This window comes from Sipha flava, unplaced genomic scaffold, assembly GCF_003268045.1.
Source record: "Sipha flava isolate LNK unplaced genomic scaffold, YSA_version1 197_pilon_pilon, whole genome shotgun sequence".
Lineage (NCBI taxonomy): Eukaryota > Metazoa > Arthropoda > Insecta > Hemiptera > Aphididae > Sipha > Sipha flava.
Genome location: NW_020272774.1, coordinates 795,703 through 817,651, shown reverse-complemented (window position 1 = coordinate 817,651; position 21,949 = coordinate 795,703). Strand labels below are relative to the sequence as shown.

The 21,949-nt window shown below is 29.5% G+C and overlaps 1 protein-coding gene across 1 annotated transcript; it reads right to left on the bottom strand.

Moving 5' to 3' along the window:
- Positions 1-5,995: 5,995 nt before the first annotated feature.
- LOC112681788 (dymeclin) lies at positions 5,996-11,072 on the bottom strand. The gene is made up of 12 exons (XM_025552105.1): positions 10,633-11,072; positions 10,415-10,558; positions 10,204-10,319; positions 9,850-9,970; positions 9,659-9,763; positions 9,467-9,582; positions 9,238-9,405; positions 9,016-9,161; positions 8,712-8,951; positions 8,510-8,653; positions 6,887-7,183; positions 5,996-6,164 (listed from the first exon to the last, which is right to left on the bottom strand). The coding sequence occupies exons 1-12, from the start codon at positions 10,767-10,769 to the stop codon at positions 6,033-6,035; spliced, it is 1,866 nt and encodes a 621-aa protein (XP_025407890.1). The 5' UTR covers positions 10,770-11,072; the 3' UTR covers positions 5,996-6,032.
- Positions 11,073-21,949: the final 10,877 nt, after the last annotated feature.

Below are 21,949 nucleotides of genomic sequence, written 5' to 3'. Positions count from 1 at the left end.
TACTCCATGATACCGGTTACGTAAGTGCAAATAAGGATAACTGTTAAAGGTTAAAATGAATCAACATTATCGATTTTAGTACTAATTACTATTAATTACCTTATGACGAGGCGATGGAGAAGCATGGAACCGTTTGAAAATATTCAGCACATCATCGCTGGATGGATTGCTGAAAATACGTTGGATATAATTGCTGACCCGTTGGTCAAGCGTGGTGAGCGCCATAATAAATATTTATGTATGGTCTCAAAATAATACAAAACAATTCTAAATAGGATATTAATTATAAGAATGATATTCGATATAATTAGTGCCTATAATGTGAACAAATTGCTTGGATAGTAAAGACTTCAAAAGAATCAGATGTTAAGTGATCCGCGTCAAAACAGAAAGTGTGCTCGAAAAATGTACTCTTTCGGAAACTTCAAATCGTTTCCTTGGTGAAATAATAATCATATAGTATAGCTTTCCGTTAAGCCAACATATTAATTATAATAAAAATTTAAATAATGTGTTATCAGTTTTATTTTCAAAATAAATGGCGCGTCGGTGCTATTGGTTACTGGATAGTCATTTTCGATATCGGCAGTTCTCATATATGATTTTGCTCCATGCAGTGGCGTGGTGAACAATTTTAATAAAAGGAGCCAGATATAATTTTTCCATCCACCCACCCACCCACATAAAATAGTATATAACCAAAATTGCTCGCTTCGCTCGCAAAAAAAATATATTACCGTTTAATCATATTTAACATTTTTATTGTGTACAAAATAAATGTTCACAGGTACAAATTGGTGTTTCTGTACAAAAAAAAAGGAAATCCATTTTATTTATATTAATTTAGTTATGCCTACATGTATTAAGGCATGCAAATAAGTATATTTAAAACAAAATTTTAATTTTAACATGTAATTATGGTATGAAGTAAAATATAATTTGTTTTTAATTTATTATATAAAGAATAGTTCATAAATATAATTTATAACAATACTCTACATTAATAATGTAATAATAACAAATAGTTTTAACACATCAAAATACATATAAGCTCAGTTTATATAGTATCTAATACAGTTATACCTATACATTATAAACAATACATAATTAACAACTAATATAGAAAATAGGTATAAATATATATGATTTGGCATCGAATTTAAAGTATTATTTGAACAACAATTCTTTTTGCAGCAATGAAGATGTCAAAGCATATTTGTTCAAAAATTCTTCTGGATTTAAAACTATATCTTTTTCACATGATATTAGCATGAGACTTTTCAAGTCTATTTTGCATCATAGTAGATCTAAGTCGAGTTTTAACAAGTTTTACTTTAGAGAACGATCTCTCACTTGAAGCAGATGTTGTAGGAATAGTGCATAAGTACTTATATACCACAAAAAGGTTTGGGAATGCTGCAACTAAATTATAAGAACAAAGCATTTTAAGTATTTCTATTGTTGAAAGTTTTTTTTTAGTTTCTTCTTTACTGTCTATTTCATTAGATGAGTCAGAATCATGTTTAGTTTCATTTTCGCTATCAATAATCAGATCGTTATTTGAGTTAATACTGGAAAAATGTATACCATTGTATAATAATTTTATGTAATTTTATGTGATATTAATTATTAGTAGCGAGCATAGGCGTAACTAGGTATTTAAATTAGGAGGAGGCTGAATTTCTTAACATTATTTTACGGAAAAATAAGGTATGGCAGCATAACTGCCCTAACACAGTTTTAAGATTTAATTTACATGAATTATCTCGACACATGATAAGATCAATTAAAACATTATAAATTTGCATAATATAATATGTATGATTAAGATTGAGTAATAATTAATAATTCATAAAAATTCTTTGTGTAATATAAATTTATATTTATAAGTACCTAAAATGATAATACACTTATTAATATACAACTCATAATTTTCATATAATAACAGTAGGTAAACAATTACAAGAACACAAAAAATATGTGCAATATAATAAAATATATTTTTATGATTATTGTGATGATATTACAGATATATACTTCTATTCTCCAAAACAAATTCATTAAAATATTCTATGACCTAATAATATTTGTAATATCCCTTTCAATATACAAGATTACCACTACTAAAGGTTATATCAGAATTTTGAATACTATTCTTAGTAACAGTATTAGTAACAGTCATATTAGGTAACACCAGGCAAGAAATTATACAAACTACATCTGAATTGTTGGAAGCTAGTAAAAAGATGGGCCTATGCGTAAATCAAGAGAAGACTAAGTTTATGGTTCTCTCCAGAAGCAACGAAAATCAGCATAACTTACAAGTAGGTAATCTAACTTTCGAAAAAGTGGAAAACTTCAAATACCTAGGAGTGAACATAAATAGTAAAAACGACATGCACCAAGAAATAAGTGAAAGAATAGCTAGTGGGAACCGATGCTATCACAGTATAAGTAAGCTACTAAAATCCAAATTACTGTCAAGAAAATCACAAACTTTACTCTATACAAGCTATCTGAGACCAGTAATCACATATGCATGTGAGACATGGTCCTCAACGAAAGGTGATGACAACAGATTGGCAATATTCGAACGAAAGGTACTTAGAAACATTTTTGGCCCAATATATAATACAGAGTTAGGAATTTTTGAGAGAAGAAAGAATGAAGATCTAAACAGACTATTTTTAAAACCCAATATTACGACGTATATAAAAAATTAAAAGAATGGAATGATTTGGACATGTATGGAGAGCTGATAATGACATAATAAAAAAAGTACTAACGGAGACCATACAAAAAAAAAGACCAATAGGCAGACCACGAACGAGGTGGAAAGATGCGGTAGAAAAAGATATCAATATGCTGAGAAGAAATATGACTGTTGATCTGGCATTGGACAGGGAAAGATGGAGAGAATTGCTTGTGGCAGTTCAGGTCCTACAGGGACCGTTAAGCTAAGGAAGAAGAAAATTCTTAGTAACAGTAATTTCAGTTTCCAATCATACAAAAATATTAATAGCTAACAATTTTTAAATAAAAAAAAAAAAATGAGTAGCTACAATATATTAAAATATTGATATGGAAATATTTGTATATTTTAATTTTCAATTTCGTATAATTTTCAAATAATACAATAAATAACCCATCTCATAATGTTGCATGAATGGAAAACTTTCTTTGAATTGTAATTTAAAAAAATTACTCGTATCAACACATGTAATATTTAAGCTTTCAGATAAAAATCTAGTTTTCATGCTGGTAATCATTGCATCAAGAATACAATGTATTAATTTTCCAGCAATCTTGGACCTATATATTTAAAGAAAAGTTAGTTAACCCTATACTAACCTAACAATACTATTATCGTGTATTTTTGTCTATTATTATACATAACTGAGTAATATAACAATTTGTTTCATAGTACCAGGAGTTTAAATAAATCATTTTTATTTTGCATATTCAACTTTTTCCCCCCATATAAGTGAATACTTTGTTATATTTGTATTTTAAGTACATATATTATTAAAAAAGAACAAAAAGCAATACGTGACAGATATGATTTGTTTACATAGGTACTATATTATAGTACTTAAAGAAGAAATATAAAAAAAATAAAGAATAATAATAATTAATAATAAAAAAATTTTTAATTTTTGGTTTTTAATGAAAAGTAAAATATTTCTAAGAGCATATTTTTAGAGCATGAAGTTCAAGTCCAAGCCCTAATAATAAACGTTATAATGTCAGATTAGGGAATTGATTGTATTGTAAAATATTTTAAATTTGACGGGAAAACGTATTTTAAGCGAATACTTGGAGTACATTTTATATTAAATATTACGTATTGGTATTAAGATAAATTAATTTATGCCGTACATATATATATATATATATTTTGTTCTGAATAAAAATTAATTTTTTATTAAATCATAATAATATATAAAAATATGTGCAATGGATGTACTAGGGAAAAAAACTGTGATGTCCTGAAAAATGTTTGCAAACAATAGACAAAAAGTGAACACAAGGGAAAAATATATCTACTCATACCATAGAGAGAAATTGGAATTTCTACATGGTCGTTGGGAAGGTTCTATCACCACAAAGTTGTATCATCAAAATTATAAATTTTAATTTAAAATGATTCTTTTTTTTTTCATAATTTTAATTATAAATGTTAATAAATGCCTACATAAAAATACATCTTAGAATTTAAAAGGGTAGAGATGAACTTACAAGCCCTGTCACGGTCGCCATGTATGACCTTTTGTCCTTTTTAGGTACTTAACCGATGAGCTGTTAGCCGAGTCACGTGAAAGAATGACGGAACTCGCAGGATTTAATATACAGAAATGGTATGATTATAATAATAATATAAAAACAACGAGAGGTTAGCCGACAGATGAATGTTGACGTTGTTGCTGGAACTGAATACTAACCTAAGCCACTCAGGGCCTGCGCCGTATTCAGCCCGCCGTCCTTGGTTGATTGAACGCAGTTCTTTGAGGTCCTTGGTGGATCGGAAAGGTGTTAAATAAAACGTATTATTATTGTTCAATCGTAAAGAAAATACGTTAAGTTTATTAAAAATAACCACTTATCATTTATAGAAAATAACCGAACAGATCGTGATGTAAGTTTAGAGCACATAGTTACTCTCGTGTAAAGAGTGACAGAGTGATCCGTTGGCTTTCAACGGTGGCCGGCGCTGCGTATCGGCTGTAAAGGTGTCCCACCACGGATGATCGATCGATGACCGATAGAGAGGGTGATAAATGGAATTATTTGTGTATCATTATTAGGAAGCCTGAAATTCCGTGACGTTACACTTACACTTCCCTTCCCCAACTAACAAATTATAGTGTGTATGAAAGGAGTCTGTGCAAACAATGACATGTTATTTAAGATATGAGTTTGATTGAGAAAACATTTTAAATTGTACAGATTAAATATGAAATTAGATGATGTATATTAATAATATTAGACTATTGATATTAAATTAATATTATACAATTTTATAAAAATTATACCTAACTGATGATCCACAATAATAACATTAATGGGGGACCTATCGGGGAAAAAGTGCAAAAAATATAATCTGTTCTCAAGGTTCTAGTTGGAGACCGTTTCACTGGGATGCGGAAGTAGTGTTTTGATCATGTTCATCAGATTTAAGGTCATCATTAATTTCAAGATAATTATTATGACTACTTGACCGATTAAAATTATTATTTTGATTGATTCAATTATAATTAGAGGTCTTATACTATTTACTGTATAGGATAGATGGTTTATTAGTTAATTAAGGGTTTTAATGCGCATTATTCGGAGAGATATGCAGCAGTGTCTGTATCATTGTTAGGAGGCCTGAAATCTTGGATGTTACAACATCATACTATTTTATTTAAACTATTTTAAAATAAACTTTTTTACACGGTATTATTTCATACTTAATATTTTTGTCAAGGTGAAGAGGAAATTTACATGTTTATGAAGTACAGTATAACCTATTATGATAAAATGTATTATGAAATATAATCTTTAACAATAATGATTAGTTTTTTGTGAACTTTAAATATTCAATGCAAAACATAAGCTTTTACAGGAAATAGTTTTTGAATTCCATTATTTATCATGATACTCAACTAAGATAAATAAATGTGATTAACTCAACAATGGACTTACCACTTGAGATGGTATCATACACATTTTTATTTTATTTCAAATATAATAGATTGTATTATAGTACAGTATGAAGTCATAACCGTTAGGGTTGTAATTCATAAGGATATGGTAATAATAAAACAACAAATTATGAAAATAATTACTATAAATATATATTCCAGGTAGTATAACAAATTACGGCTGTATTATATGAGGATGTTTTCCTTAAGCCGTAGTTTAAATTAAGCATTTTAGTATTTATTTTCTTATATATACATACATATTTATCACATATAAATGTTAACAAAAAATACATACAAGAATAAAATAAAATTAAAACTTTGGATTTAATAAATTATTGTCAATTAGTTTAATTTATAAAGCGTTGATTCAAAGTTTATACCAGACAATATGTTCACCAAAGACCAGACATAGGGACCAAAAAATTCTTCAGGTTTCTCTTCTTCCACATACTTGAATTTAAGATCCGGGAATTTCTAAAAGCATACAATTTGTGTTTTAAATTACTCAGACTAATCACAACAATTGTTATCAACTGAACTTGATTTCATAATATGCAATTAGAAATTGTGATTGACATGTATTTTATTATTAAATATAAGTCAAAAACAAAATTACCCATATGTAATAATAAGAATTATTTTCTTTATATGTATATATAATATTTCAATTGAATAATAGTATTCAAATTAGTGATTATATTTTCAATGATTGGAACTTTTGAAAATAAAACATTAGATGTTAAAATTTAATAATTTTTCTATTTAATGAAACTGCACAAAACTAAATAAAACAAAATATGGTAAACCAATGTACCTTAAATAGCTTTACATACTTTAACATTGTAGTTACAGTTATACGATAATAATAATCCACTAAGGATTTTATCTCATTAAATTTATTATTTATAACACCATAATTTTGTATATTCTTAATACATAAATAGATAATGATTTTTTTTTTTGCATTCAATTTTTTTTATTAGTTATGAAACCAAATATTAATTTTACCAGAAGCAAAAAAAAAAAGAAAAAAATCATTGAAATATGCAAAATAATAATCATCAGCAACATTTAATGAAATATGAAGCATATGTTTCTATTGTAAAACTGTTGAGTTGGTATAGTAAAAAACACCACGAATATACATAAAAAAAATACCATACATTTACATAAATTATCAATTCCTATCACCATACTTTCATAAGGTCTCTAGGCCACTGAAGAGACCAATGCTGCACCCGGGACAACATTGTGGTTACATCAGATGAATTTAACAGTTCTTCCTCACGTTCCAGTTTTGCTGAAAAGAATGTGATAACCATGTCAATGTTCTGAATAACGTCATGGAATGCTTCGTGACTCTTTAGAGGCTCAAAAACTTTGCGTTGGTACAGAAGAGCGTACACCAAATTAGGATTGTGTATGAGTTGATTAGACAAACATGAATTTATAACTTCCAATACTATACGCAAAGCTTCTTCAATGGCACTCATCTGTAAAAATAAATTAGTAAAATATAGCGAATTGTACTAACAAGATTCACACAGGAATTGAGGCCATATTTTTAAAGAATAATATTACTTTAAATTTTGTTTATACCTAGGGTACTCATTTCAACACACAGATTAAATACTTGGGGGTATATTATTGTTATAAATAAATATAATTGAAAAACTGAATCAAAATTATGTATGCAAATAAATAATTTAATCATTAGAATATTGGTTTTTTAAATATAAGCAATTTCAATACCTTCCAATATAATTTTCAAAACCATTTAACGTAAATCAATAATAATTTACACATTATTCATGCTATAAGATACAAATAGTCAATGGATTAGTCCAAGATTCGATTGATGGTGTAATGATATAAAAAATTAATACATATGTTACAATATTATTTTTGTTCATGTCTTATCCAAACATTAAATTAATTTCAGCAAAAAACACATTTCCGACTTCTAAATTAAGTAAAATTAATTATTTTTATTTATATTCAAGGAAATAATAAAATAATGACAGCGCCATTTAACTGTTTAGTTTAAATTATAATTATTAAAATACTATTACTGTTAAGTATTCATTAAAAGAACAATGAATAAAATAAATAAATAAATATTGTTTATATATTTTGTAATATCAACAAACATAAAAGTTACCTCGTCAGTTTACTAATTTTTCTATTTATATTGGTGTATTACATATTTGCCAAAGAAATCTTTACTGACATCTACAACTATAAACATTTTTTCTAATATAACCTTACCTACATCTACCTACACCTTAATTGTCATAGAAGTAAATTTATAGATTATAGATAGAGATACCTTACTTATGGTTTAATTAAAAAAAAAAAAAGAATCATAAGTTAACATGACTTTAATTAAATTACAAAAAAAATAACTCTATGTGATTATTTATAAGATCTTTAAATAAATCAGAAAAAAATTGACTTCTAAAGATGTTTGTTTAATTAAGGATGATAATGTATTTATTATAGAGCAACTCAAGTAGTTATTCTTTTTTTTTTTTTTAGTACCAAATGTATAAACATTATTAAATTACAAAACAATTTAAATATATATACATATATAAATATATATAATTAATTTTTTTTGTTTAATAATACTTGTATTATTATTTTTAGGACATAACATACTCCTGAAATAATTAATTTAAGAATTTTTACTTTGATATACTAAAATAATTGACAGATATACATTTTTTTTTAAAGTTATTAAGTTAAATATTAAATTTAAATGCTTTTGAAATATGTTATTTTTATTGTTACAATAAATAATTATTAAAAATAATTACGTCTTGGTTGGGACATCTTAAAAATGTTTTTGATAGCACCTCATACAAGCTCAACATTCTTTGGCATACATATGGATGTAATTGATTGAACTGTGATGACATGTTTGCCAATGCCGCAAAACAATTTATATGTAGATATTTATCCTATAAACAAAATGTGATAAAATAATTATTGTTAGTAAAACCAGAAAAGGTAACTTACTCTCATTTTAAGTAAATTATATTGTGCTGTTCTTGTAGTGACCAAAATTATAAGACCACCTAAGGAAATTTCGGATACCACTCTTTCTTGATACCAAGTAGCACCTTTCAGTATTATATTATGGACAGTTTTGTTAAAAAGTTGATCTTCAGTCAATATTAACAGTACAATAAGTGCCATGTACATGTGTTGAAATCTACTACTTTGGGTATTATAAATTGTTCTTAAAAGTGGAATTAACTGGAAAATCAAAAGGAAGATATTATTTGTTGGAAGTACAGAATTTAAATATAATTTCTTTTACCACAACTTCGATATCAGTACGAGCCAGAAGAAATGTCTTAAAACCATTGTTACAATGTATCAAATGGTATAACAGCAACGTCTTTTCTTCACTTAACGGAGCTTCCTGATTATCTCCGAGAAATTGATATACGGCAACAAGATTTTCTAGAAATGTCATCAAAAATCAATTTTACAATATATTTTGAATGTTTATTTTTTATTGATATGGAGCAATTAATACCTGAAAATGAGGAAATATATGTACGGTAAGGGTTACCATTTGGAGGTGGTGGTGACGTGCAGTGGTTAATCAATACCAACAATACACTAATTGACAATGAACTTAATGGACTCTGATTTGTTTGATCAGGTGCATTAGAACTCAGGGTTAGTATGTTCCACAAGTTTGCTTAAACATCATACAAAGAAATAAGTAATTTGAATAAATAACTGAAAACATTTTGACTTACAGGCCAATCCATAGAAAATGCCACCTCCATTCACGGGAGGAGGTTTAATTTGCTCAGTATACCTTAGTAGTAATGCTTTGGACAATTTTGGTGAGTCAATATTTTCCATGAATATTCTTAAAATTAAGTCAATGAAAATGATTTTGTCAAAAGATTTGAATAGTCAAAATCAGATTTTAAACTCCAACATACCTGTATGTAATGAGACTACTTGAAGGTTGTATGGTGTACATTTGAATAGACAACATAATTAAAATACAATTTAAACTTTCAATGTGAATTGAATAAGTAGAATTCCTAAGAAAAATGAAAAAACTACATTATTATATGAATGTAAAATAAAAAACAATAAAATCTTTACACATTACAACAGGTAAACTCACATCACTTTTAGTTCAGATACAATTTTAACTAATAACGATAAAAATTTAAATGATGTTGTCTCATTTAAATCTTCTGGAACGGCATACTCCTTTCGATCACCTAATGCAACTTCAATACCATCTGAAATGCAAAAAAAAAAAATTTTTTAAGATAATAATGTAATATAAAGAACAAAATGGTTTAAATAAATTAAAACCACTACTGTAGACCAATAAATTAAGAAAATCTGGACAACAGGTGTTTGATAACAAATAATATAATCTGTTTTTTAGCAAAGATTAAGTAATGTATTGTATAAATTAAAAATAATTTGTTAAAAGTTGTAAGTTTATCTTTGAAAAGTAGGTACATACCTGTTTGTAATTCAAATTGATTGATTAGTTCAATTTCTTTGGAGTTTTGGACAAGATATTTGAGAAAATATCGAGCAATGAACAGCCCATTGAATACTTGCCATCGTAAGATGTTGCTGTTGACAATAATTCAAAAACATTTTACAGGATAGACATAAACATTATTTTAAATGCGGTTCAGATAATGATGAGAGGAGAGTGACCAACGTACTTTTCTTCAGCTTCTAATTTTTCAAAGTCTGCTTTTTCCAACAGCAGCCTGATCAAAGTCTTGAAATTGGACGTGTTCCTGTTGTTGACAACTAACGAATCACATATGCTCTTGAGTCGATCAGTTAGTACCTTGTCGTCTTGGCTACACAACAAACAGGACATCATGACATAAGGATATGTGTAAAAGGTCACACCCTCGGTGTCACGCGCACTCACCTGGACGTCGGAGGGTTCAGCGAGAACGTGAGAAACGTGTCCCAGAAGGGGTCGTCGATGGTGATCTCCAGCTCGCCAGCCAACCGCAGCAGACAATCATTGTCGGCCAGCTCGCCGTGACTGGGTCCGGCGCCCATGACGACGTGTGTCCGCAGGCAGTCCGGCGGGTGGGCAGGTCACACAGCTCCTGCCGCCGGGGACACGGCGACGGGTCCGTTGATCGCAATGGGGCAGGGACGGTGACGAGGATCGCGAACGCGCGCCGAACACCGTGTCGGGAACGTACCGTTGGCTTGACCAGTGGTGGTGGTTGGCGATTCTCGCGGTCACGGCGACGACGATCGTTCTCGCGTCAATATTCCGTTCATCGTAGTCGCAGTAGTCGGTTCGTTATCGCGTTTCGGTGTGCGCAATGGTGCTCATGATATTTTATTTTCGCTCCCCTCCCTCCCCCGCACACCGAATGCTGCGGCTGCGCGCTCTTATCTCGCACGTCACCTTATCAGCTCACGTCTCCCGTTGATAACGGTGACGGCTGTTTTGCCGCGGATCGTGCCACGACGTCAACCGGTCTCGCAATTTTCACGTACGCTCATATCGTTCCTATCAGAGGCTAATAAAAATACTTTTTTGTACTACACACTTAAGAATTTTGTCATTCTCCCTTTTCAAACGTTAACAGTTATGAGTTAAATAGTTGGTATTTTAGATTTTGCTGATGATAGATATGTCTTGGAATTTTAAAAATATGTAAAATAATTTTATGAAAAAATGTAAAATTAAAAAACAAATACCATAACATTGAGAATATAACCACAACACACTTTTTAATTTCGTACTACACACTTAACATTTCGAATTACCAAAATGTGTCGTATTGTACATAATTTTAGTCCCCGGTACCGATCGAACGGTCCTTTCACCGGAGGCGGTTGTTAAGTGTCCCGCTAAAAATATTTTTTTTATACACATTTCGGTCAAACAAATTAAAATCTAGCAGGCATACCAGTACGTTTACGAACATATTTTAGAGATTCGTAGACGACGTTTTAGCGTGAAACGGTTTTAATGTGATTCGAACGAAGCCAGAACAATTTTTTCGGCATGACTTAGGCGGTTTAAATCAATCTGCCCCTTCGTTTTTCAGTCGAACCGGATTATGATAGTGGAGATATTGGGTTTTAAAGAAATTATGACTCATAATTTTTTTCGTAAAACGATTCCGAGCAAATCTTCAGTACGATAATATACTGTTTTTATATTTAACCATTTTTAATCTAATTGCCGGTAGGTTTTTAAAATTTTCTTGTTTGTCGAAAGAGACATTTTTTTTAACCAAATATTTCAAACATGTTCTATCCAAAGTTTCATTATGATTGGATAAACTCATTTTTTTTAATAAACATTTAAAGTTAAAAAAGTGTGTAAAAACAGTAAATTACGTAAAAATCGAATGATAATAACTATAATACTAATAACGAATTTTAAAATTTTTTAGTGTTGTTAGGTAAGCATATGATTACGGTGGTATTAAATTACCACGTCGTAATATTCAAAAATAAAAATGTTATTACATATAAACTTCCAAAAAATTAGGTATTTTCAAAGTTCTATATTTAAATCAAAAATGTTTAATTTTTTTTTTTTTTGAAAATGTCAAATATGAAAAAATATATATTTGATGTAGAGTATAATTTCAAGTTTCTAGGAACATTTTTATTGGAGTTATATCTAAATGACAAAACTCTGAAAAGTGAGTCTCGTTTACAGTGCATTTTTACCGTTTTTACTCGATTTTTTGGCAATTTTTTCTTACACCTGGAAAAACTATTGACATTTAGGAAAAATTACTTCTCTATTATACCACGTCAGGCCAATTTTGAATCTTAAAAATTGCTTATGGACTAGTATTTCTACTTGAAAAAGTCTTTAGGAAAAAAACCATAAAATACTTTATTCATAGTCTAAAATTGTGAATATGTACGTTACAATAAGTATGTAAAATTTAATTTTTATTAAAATACAAATATAAAATCTTCTTGGGGGTTTAATAAATAATATACTTATATTATTATCTAGTTTGATATTTTGATCGGGTTTAACTAATGTTGCTCTTCAGGCATATTGTAAATTAGCAAGCCTGGGCATTAACGAGTTAATAAGTTAAAAGTTAAGTTAATTTAACTTATTAACTTAACTTATTTTATCACTGAAAAATTAACATAACTTATTAACTCAACTCATTTCCTTACAAATTAACTCGAATTTAACGTATTATTTTTTTCATTTATCCCAATTAAGTTAATTTTGATTTTCAAGACCAGAAAAAATATTTTTTTAAAATACCGCATTCAATAACAAGTTCATGGAATTTAGAAAAATATAAAAATAAAAATTTCGAAGAATTTTTAAATGAAACCATTAAATTTATCTCGATATTAACTATTAATAGGGGTACCACCAGTTTCAGGAAAAGTACTCAACCGTCTTCAGGACTATTGAGTAAAAATAGCCATGCTACCCATGAATTGCATTACCATTGTCATGAAAAGTGGCAGTAAATCTATATTACAAAAATAAGTACATATTATCATTGTCTAAATAATTCTTAATAATAATTGTAATCATTTATTGTTAGAATTATTCCATAATCTATGATATTATTAAATATTATTGAATAAGAGAAGAAATTTGTTGGAAAATACAAAATCAATGTATGAGTGGGTAATGAACGGTAGGTACGTAAAAAAACATGATTCCCACTATAGTCAGACATATACCTGACAAATACCGTTCCGTACCGTTACCAATACCTTTTTGAGCTACTCGATTCCGTATGATTTTATCTGATGTTTAACTACACGATTGCATACTAAGTTTTAAGCGTTGATGCCAATTCTTACACCGGTATTGGTGTATACCTACCGTGACCATAATTTTTTTTCTTCAAAGCGGGACACCTGTACATTTTAATAAGAAAACCATAACATTTTTTTTTATTGAAAAAAAACATTAATTATTTATAAAAAAATTACAATAGAAAAACGCAGCTAATATAATATTAATCTTAATATTATCCTAATAATAACAATAATAAATAATAATATAATAATAGAGTACATTATTCGGTTGATTTTCTATATTTGTCGGATCCACAAATCTGCTTTAAAGTAGCCGGTTTGGTTTTTATGTATGAATGGAACTCTTGACATAATTTGTTTAGGTAGCACGTCAATTCATCGCGCGTCTTTTTATCGTGGTAAATTTATTGTTCGGTCAACTTATCGCGACGTCAATTCATCGTGCGTTAATCCACCTCACATATATATTTTTAAATCAACTACGGCCTATCGCAATTGTTGCTTATCTATGTAGCTTCAATTAACGATAACGAGGTAACTAAGCCGGTTGATCTGTAATGTAATTTTTTCAATTTTTTTTTCAGTTCTATACAGTATTTTATGAATTATATATTATTATGTTATTTTACTAATATTTGTACCAAGAAACATTTTTTAATTAAGCACGTATTTCGAATCATTATATTCTAGTTTGTGACATAATTATAATACGAGTATAGTAATATTATAAATATCGAGTAGATTTTACTAAAAAAAAAAAAAAAAATTTAATTAAATCTTCAAATAAAATAAAATTCAGAAATGTATACATATCTAGAAAAATATAAATTTAGCAACATAGCGTACAGGAAAATTCACAATTGTTCGTTTTTTGGCTAAAAAAAATTCTTTGATAAGCAACAGTCGTTCGCAATCGTGTTATAAAAAAGGTAAAACGTTCGAAATCGTTCGCTACCCTTACGTTTAGATACGATCGATACGTGTGATCAATGCCAAAATCAGAACGGTGCGTGAGAGACGTCAAAATTAGATTATTTACTATAGATATATATAAAAAAAACAATTCTGTGCAGGCACAGGTCGTAGAAGTGAAACTTCCGCGATAATAGTCGTGGTGGTATCAAACTATTAATGTACAATTTGTGGCACTACTTGTTTATTATTGAGGAAAGCTTCATCAACGGTTATTCCGTACATACGATAAATTGGAGATGGTAAAAGATAAAGCAGTCAAGCTTTTATTGTACTTTTATTGACTATTCCGTGTAGATAGCTTGTTCGATAAATTTTTCTGCGCTTGATATGTACATTTATGCAGTGGTCATCATCGATGTGTCGTGGAAGATTTTTAATCATGGTGTCCACACTAACCGGCACATTGATAATCTGGCCATATATACCGTATTGACTATTAACATGATGCACTACCCTGATTTGCATATAGGGAATACGAGGCGAGATCAAGCTTTCTGATATTATATCCAGTGGCGGCAGATGATCCGGAATGTAAGGAACTTTAAATCCATTATATACTGACATGCTTGGAATTTTATTTTTACTCAATGTAAAAATAAAATACGTATTAAAAATAAATACGTCCATGTGAACCTAGCCTTATCCCTTTTATTACCTATATTTGTTGTGAATGATATCAAATATATCAGATACAACGAAATGTCGTTATTTCTATGGTATTTTCCGAGTTTCAGTAAAAGTAGTAGGTTATAGATGTCAGGGAATCCAAATTTAAGCATTTTCAAATAATTTATTTATAATAATTTCATTAAAATAAAAACTATCGATTTTATTTATTTATCAATTACTTTTATTTAGTTATCCTAATTTTATTTATTATTTTATTATTAATTTTTTTTATGAATTATTATAGAACTGTATTAATTACTGTACTAACTATTTAACTGTAAACTGTATTAAACTGTAATTAAAATGTAATTAAACTGTATTCTATTTATATTTATACGGTGGAATTAGTAATTTTGATAATGTTTCATATAATTTCATACGTAATCGTGTTCTATCCCATAGGTACTAGTACTTCGTCCACTCTAACATCTAATATTATGCACTGTCCCGTATAATATGTTAAATATTAGTGTACACCCATCCAGTGACGGTTTTGATAAAACATCAAGGGAGGGCTATTTTATATTTGTTGCCCCCCCTCCCCCATAATTACATATATCATATATCAATAAAGAATACAATTTGTTTATGATTTTATTATAAATTACATAACTTTCATATTTTTATTTCATAATTTAAATAGTTTAATTTTATTGGAATATAAAATATAATAAAAAGTCCATAAATTTGACTATAATTTAAAAAAAACCCAATTAAACCAAATAGCTTAATCTTCTTAATTCTAGCCGCAGTTCTGTATTTTTTGATAACATATATTCATCTATTGTTATCAACTCAATGTTTCATGCTGATTAAAAACAAAGAAAGTTTGAACATATATTGTGAAAATAATACGACGTATAAAATATAACAGTTTACATTAAAGGGGCGAGCTCCTCATTCACCCTCCTAAAAACCACCATTGCACATATCCCAAAACTACAAATTTTATAAGAGCGGCCGCTCTTCTAGACACTTTACACCACATTACTGGATGTAGGTACCTACAGGCAGTGGTGCACACAGGATTTATTTTTTTTTGGGGGGGGGGGTCAAGGTAGTAAAAATATAACACATTTTACAATTAACAAAATTATGCAAATCCTTAATATATTTTGATTTAAATAATAGCATTGATAATAGAATGAAAATCAATGATACTACTAGGTATTCAATACTAGCTCTTCATATTTCAAACTTGTAAAATTTGTAAATTTTAATCTAGAAATCGGAGAAAATTTCGGGGGGGGGGGGGGCACCCCCCCCCCCTACGTGCGTCACTGACTACAGGTATTCTTAATCGAAGAGTTCAACAACATTAAATTATCTACACTGGCTGTACTGAGAGTATGAGTATTTTGGAATATAAATGTTGAACATGTTAAGCAACATAAATAAGTGATAGTAAAATGTGTATTGATGAATATGGTTTTTGATACAATATACTCAAATATGTAGGGTTTGTGGCTTTAATCGAAAAATGTTTTGTCGTAATATTACAAATTATGATATTAACAACTTGATTTGAGCATATTTTCGAAACTAATTTTTGTTAATAGAGTAGGATGTTGAACGGGTTGTGAATTTATCATATTTATTATTTTGTTATTTGTTAAATACTTATAAAATTCTTTTTAATGTTCATTTGAAAATAGACTCTGAATTTTACTAAAATAATTCCTTTGATATTTTTAAGGTACTTTATTTTTTTAAACTTTGTCCAAACTATGTGAAGCTATTTAAAATTTTTTTTTTTTTAAAGAATATTATTTTTAATATCGAATGCGATATGAGATGGCTAATAAATAAAACATTTTCTACAGAGGATCTATAAACATTTTCACTCCTTTGATAACTATTGCGCGCAATTGTAAATAAAAATACACATCAGATCATGCTAAATAATTATTTTTTTATGACCGAACTACAATACTGCGCTATCGATGCATGAGAACTGCAGGCGTTGGAATAATAATCGTTTATAATAATTATAATAGTTATAATAATCTATAATAGTTTTATAAAACTTTTTTTAATTTTATATGTTTAGACATTATTATTTTTCGTCTACCAGATGTCTGAATCGATAAATAATGTAGATTTTTACGGCGGTTAAATGTTCTCATCAGTGATTTTTAATTTTTCTACACACACACACACACACACACACACAAACATACACACGCACATAAAAACAAAAAATAATACTAAAAACGGTTGTTATATATGTATGTTGTATAACGGTTGTATTATAACCTAAGTATAAAATAAATAAAAATCAATGATTATAGCAGACGTACTCACATGAAAAAAAAATTACCTATTTCTTATTGTAATATTACTAATTGATAATTAATTATTATTAATTAGTTATAAACACTGCACCAAACTACCGAAACGCGTTTCTTCGCGTAAATCGCGTTATTCGCCTGTATGTTCTCAACGTTTCTTTGTTTAATCCTATTTTTTTTTTTTTTTAATTAATGTCGTTTATTTATGAAAATTTACAATCTATACAATATAAGGTACAATAAGTAAGTGTGAATGGAGTAATTTAAAGAGGCGATAAGAGAAGACAATGAGTAGAAGTTTCACATTAGAATTTGAGAAGATCTCTGGGCCATTTACGTTTGAGGCGTCTGGCTGGGTTGTCTGGAAAAGCGTTGGTATGAAGTTGAGCGATGAGGGTATTTGAGTGATGTTGCATATTGGAGTGCAGGCGAATATAATATTTGATAGCTGTTTGTTTGATGGTGGGGATTTGGAGGTCATTATGTAGGGCAGAATTTGTGACGTACCAAGGTGCTTTGGCAATCATGCGGAGGCAGATAGCTTGGAATGCTTGAATGGTTCTTGTGTTCGATGGTTAAGCGCAGTGGTGTCCAAACTACGGCCCGCGGGCCAACTCCGGCCCGCCATCATTTAATATCTGGCCCGCGAAAGTCTTCTATATTACAGCACTTATTTGTATAACTGTAATATTTTGCATTTACGTAAAAAAAAATTTAGAATGCATTTTTTTATGGCCCGCGATAAAAAAAAAGTTGTTTTTTATGGCCCGAGGAAAGTTTGGCCACCACTGGTTTAGCGGTACCCCAAAGAGCTATTCCGTATGACCAGATAGGATAAAGTAGGGATTTATAGAGTAATAGACGGTTGGAGATGTTAATATTAGATTTTATGAGTGGCCTAAGAATGTTCAGTCGGGTATTTAGTTGTTTGCGTTTGGTTCTGAGGGGGGGAGCCAAGAGAGCCTTCTGTCAAATAGTAGACCGAGATATTTGACTTCATTTGTGTGAGGAATGATTTTGTTCTCAAATGTTATGTGAGGACAGTTACCGGGGCGGAGGGAGAAGGTGACATGAGAAGATTTTGAATCATTGATCTTAATTTTCCATGATTTTAACCAGTGTGATAAGCTGTTTAGATGGTTTTGAAGTAGGGCGCTTGCTTCATGTGGATCTTGACTGGATGAAAGGATTGCGGTGTCGTCGGCACTTAATCCTATTTTAATTAAAATTTTCGAATCAAATGTCAACGGAAGATATCATGAGATCGGCGGTCATCAAAACCGCACACTTACCGTTCATAACCGCACATTTTACATTGTTCAATACCACACATATTTATTCTATTGTTAAAAAGTGAAATTTGAAAAGTCGATAGTTCAAAATAGCACACATTTAGTTAACAGTTCCTTTCTCTCTGCACACTTTGCATGTACAGTTTACGTTGCCGATTTCGTATGAATCCCACACAAAACCTTTTTTTTTATCCTGGGACCTACTTTGGGTGATGTTACATAGTAAATCAGAGGATATTTTCGTTTTTAACTGTCCGAGCGAGCGAGTAACCTCACTCGGTCTCGAGGTGCACTCATGTTATTTAAAATAAATGTGTACGTAATCAATATATATATATATAAATTTGTGCGGTATTGAACGGTTTAATTTGGCGAAAATATGTGGGATTAAGATGTATAAGAGTCCGGTTTTGAACGACGATCTGTTTTTGAAAGTGTGCGGTTATGAACAACGTCCCATGCGATGTATTTTAATGTTTGATTAACGGTTAATAAAATACTTGATGAAATGAAAGACTAATTTAGTTACTTTTATATTTAATTAAACCGTATGGTTGTACTTGTGTATCTGCTCGTGAACCAAAGTATAATGAATAATGTACAAAAGTCAACCGTTTGAATACAAAACAATAATATACAATAATATATTTTCGCAGTGGTGGCTCGTGAGATTCACATTAGGCGATGTACAAATTATTTGTAAGATATCGAGGCATGTAGATGGGTAAAAAATTATTTTTGTTATAGGTACATATTAATGTAGGGGCGTATTCAAATGTTTCCCGGTTCGCGGAAAATTGCCACTCTAAATAACGATAATAATATACCACGTTAACTGAATTATTATTCAATTGACTATTATAAAACCTATATTAATTATATAGGATGTAAAGCAAATTTTATTAAAATACTTAAACGTCATTTCTTAAACGATTTTTACTTATAATTAATAACAAAATACATTCTTCAAATTTGCCGTTGTACGCATATAATTATAGTGCCTGCAAATAAATACACCACTGATATAAAGTACTTATCAACATTCAATATTAAATATGGTCTCTAAGCTCTTTGTCACGGTAAAATAAAAATGACTTAAGCCGGGTTCACACTATACCGTGACGTGTCTTTTACCAAACCGTATGTTTTGAAAATGTGTGATACCAATATAACTTATTTAATCGCCGATAAAAACACTTTTCAATACGATGGACTGAAAAACGTTATTTTTATTTTTAATGAATATTTTTGTTCGTTACGTGCATAATGAGAAATTATGATTTACCATAGAAATCTAATATTTTTTTTATATAATTCTTTTTTTTCTGAGTGGTCCACATGCTCCTGTGCACCATAACACGACACTTTATTTACTACAATATTTTTAGAACGGGTTCAGTTAAAATTTTACTTTTCCCGAAGACCGTATTTATGTCAGTATATAACATCAAGATGACTTCGGAGCACGTTTTGTCAATTTTAATATATTATTTAAATTTTAAACGCAAAAATTAAATATATTTTGTCGTTCGGCCTATGCGATTATTCATAGCGAGGCAACTTGATTGGGTTTTCAGTACAGTTCTTTGAGCACAACACAAACAATGTAATAAAAAAGTTCCATCAATTTGAACTTTTCAACTCTCTACTTAAATTTATTTAAATTGTGTTCTTTATTTTTATTCCACTATGCGTGCAGCTTTACTTTGACGGAGTTAATAATATACCTAAGATTCCATCGGTGAGATTACTGTTTATGTATATTATATCTTAACGTTCAGCATACGAATCACTGCATTTTTTATACGTAATTATAATAATATATTAAACCGGAATTAAACCGAAAAACTCGCCAAGGATCTTCTACAGGCTTGATTAGTTAGGTTTATTGCGATACGATTGTGATATCGGCGAGGATATTATTATTGCGAGAAATAAAATATGAAACAATTAATACTGTAAAAAAAAAAAAATTGTGATATTTTATCACTGTTATGTTTGAGTTAGCTGTGTAAAAGTTTATAAAAAAAAAATTGTTTTCGTTAGGTATCATTACGTTCAATTCTTTGTAATCATATAATATATGTTTCTCTTCGATTTCTGAAAATTCTCTACGTCCCATGTACTTATAATCAAACACATTGAAAAAAATAATGATACTTTCGGTAATAATTTAAGTTAGTCTAAAAGAAAATGAGTCGAGGTAAATTGTTAAATTGATCTACCAGAAATAATTAATGCGAACAAGTAGAATTAGCTTTACTTTAGCTCGATGAATTGTTAATGTCCAGTCTTGAATTAATTAAAATCTTGACTATTGCACCACGCGAGTATGCAAACATTATTATTGTTTCGTGTGATTTCGCTTGCTTTTGGATAATAATAACGATATCCGGACACCCGTCGGACGGTTCCCTGTTACCATTTCCTCGTCATCTATTTCCCCATCCGATTTATTTTATATGATAAGTTTTGTATTATTTTCTGGATACTTTGCCGTCTCATGGCGTATCCGCCAAACATCACGTAAAGGTGGACACATTCCTTTGGCTATGTTTTAGTTAGCTTTTTGTAATACATACAAAAACTTTTAAATTATTTATCAAAAATGTATAAATTAAATATAATTTAAAATTCTAAATTATTAGCGATCCACATAAATATTATTCTAAATCACTTTCGTTGAATGAAGACACAATATTTTCTAGTCACAGAGTTACTCCTCGGTATTTTTTCTTTTTTCTTTGTGGTTCCTGTCCAGTAATTAATCGGTACATTTTTAACTCTGTTAGGTTTTTTCCTTTTTTTTAAGAACCTCAATAATTCGCCTTATGGTAGGATGAGATGCAGCTAATAACAAAGAAAATGATCTATGCTAACCTTCTGTAATGATGTGTATCATTCGATTGTAAAATACTGCACTTATATTTTATAATAATGTATACCATATGATCTTAAACCATTTAAAAAAAATTAATGACGGTCCTTTCGATACTTTCACTTTTGTATTTTCGGTAATTATTACATTTCTATATCAGGCGCGGATCCAGGGGGGTGGTAGGGGGGGCCCCCCCCCCCCCCCCGTCAGCCGTATCAAAATGTGTTGTATCTAATTTGTTATACTATTAAATTACATTATTTTGTGTTATACCATTCTAATGTATTGTTAATTGTTATTGTCACAAATTTTCGTCTTATTTTTATAACATAAATATATGAAGTGTCGATA

Bases quoted from the DNA above. Each gene is read 5' to 3' on its own strand.
- LOC112681788 (XM_025552105.1), bottom strand. From the start codon at position 10,769: ATGGGCGCCGGACCCAGTCACGGCGAGCTGGCCGACAATGATTGTCTG. The intron at 9,764-9,849 runs GTGAGTTTACCT...CATTTTTCTTAG, and splicing joins GTATCTGAACTAAAAGTGAT to GAATTCTACTTATTCAATTC. The intron at 8,654-8,711 runs GTAAGTTACCTT...TTTTGTTTATAG, and splicing joins ATAATTTACTTAAAATGAGA to GATAAATATCTACATATAAA.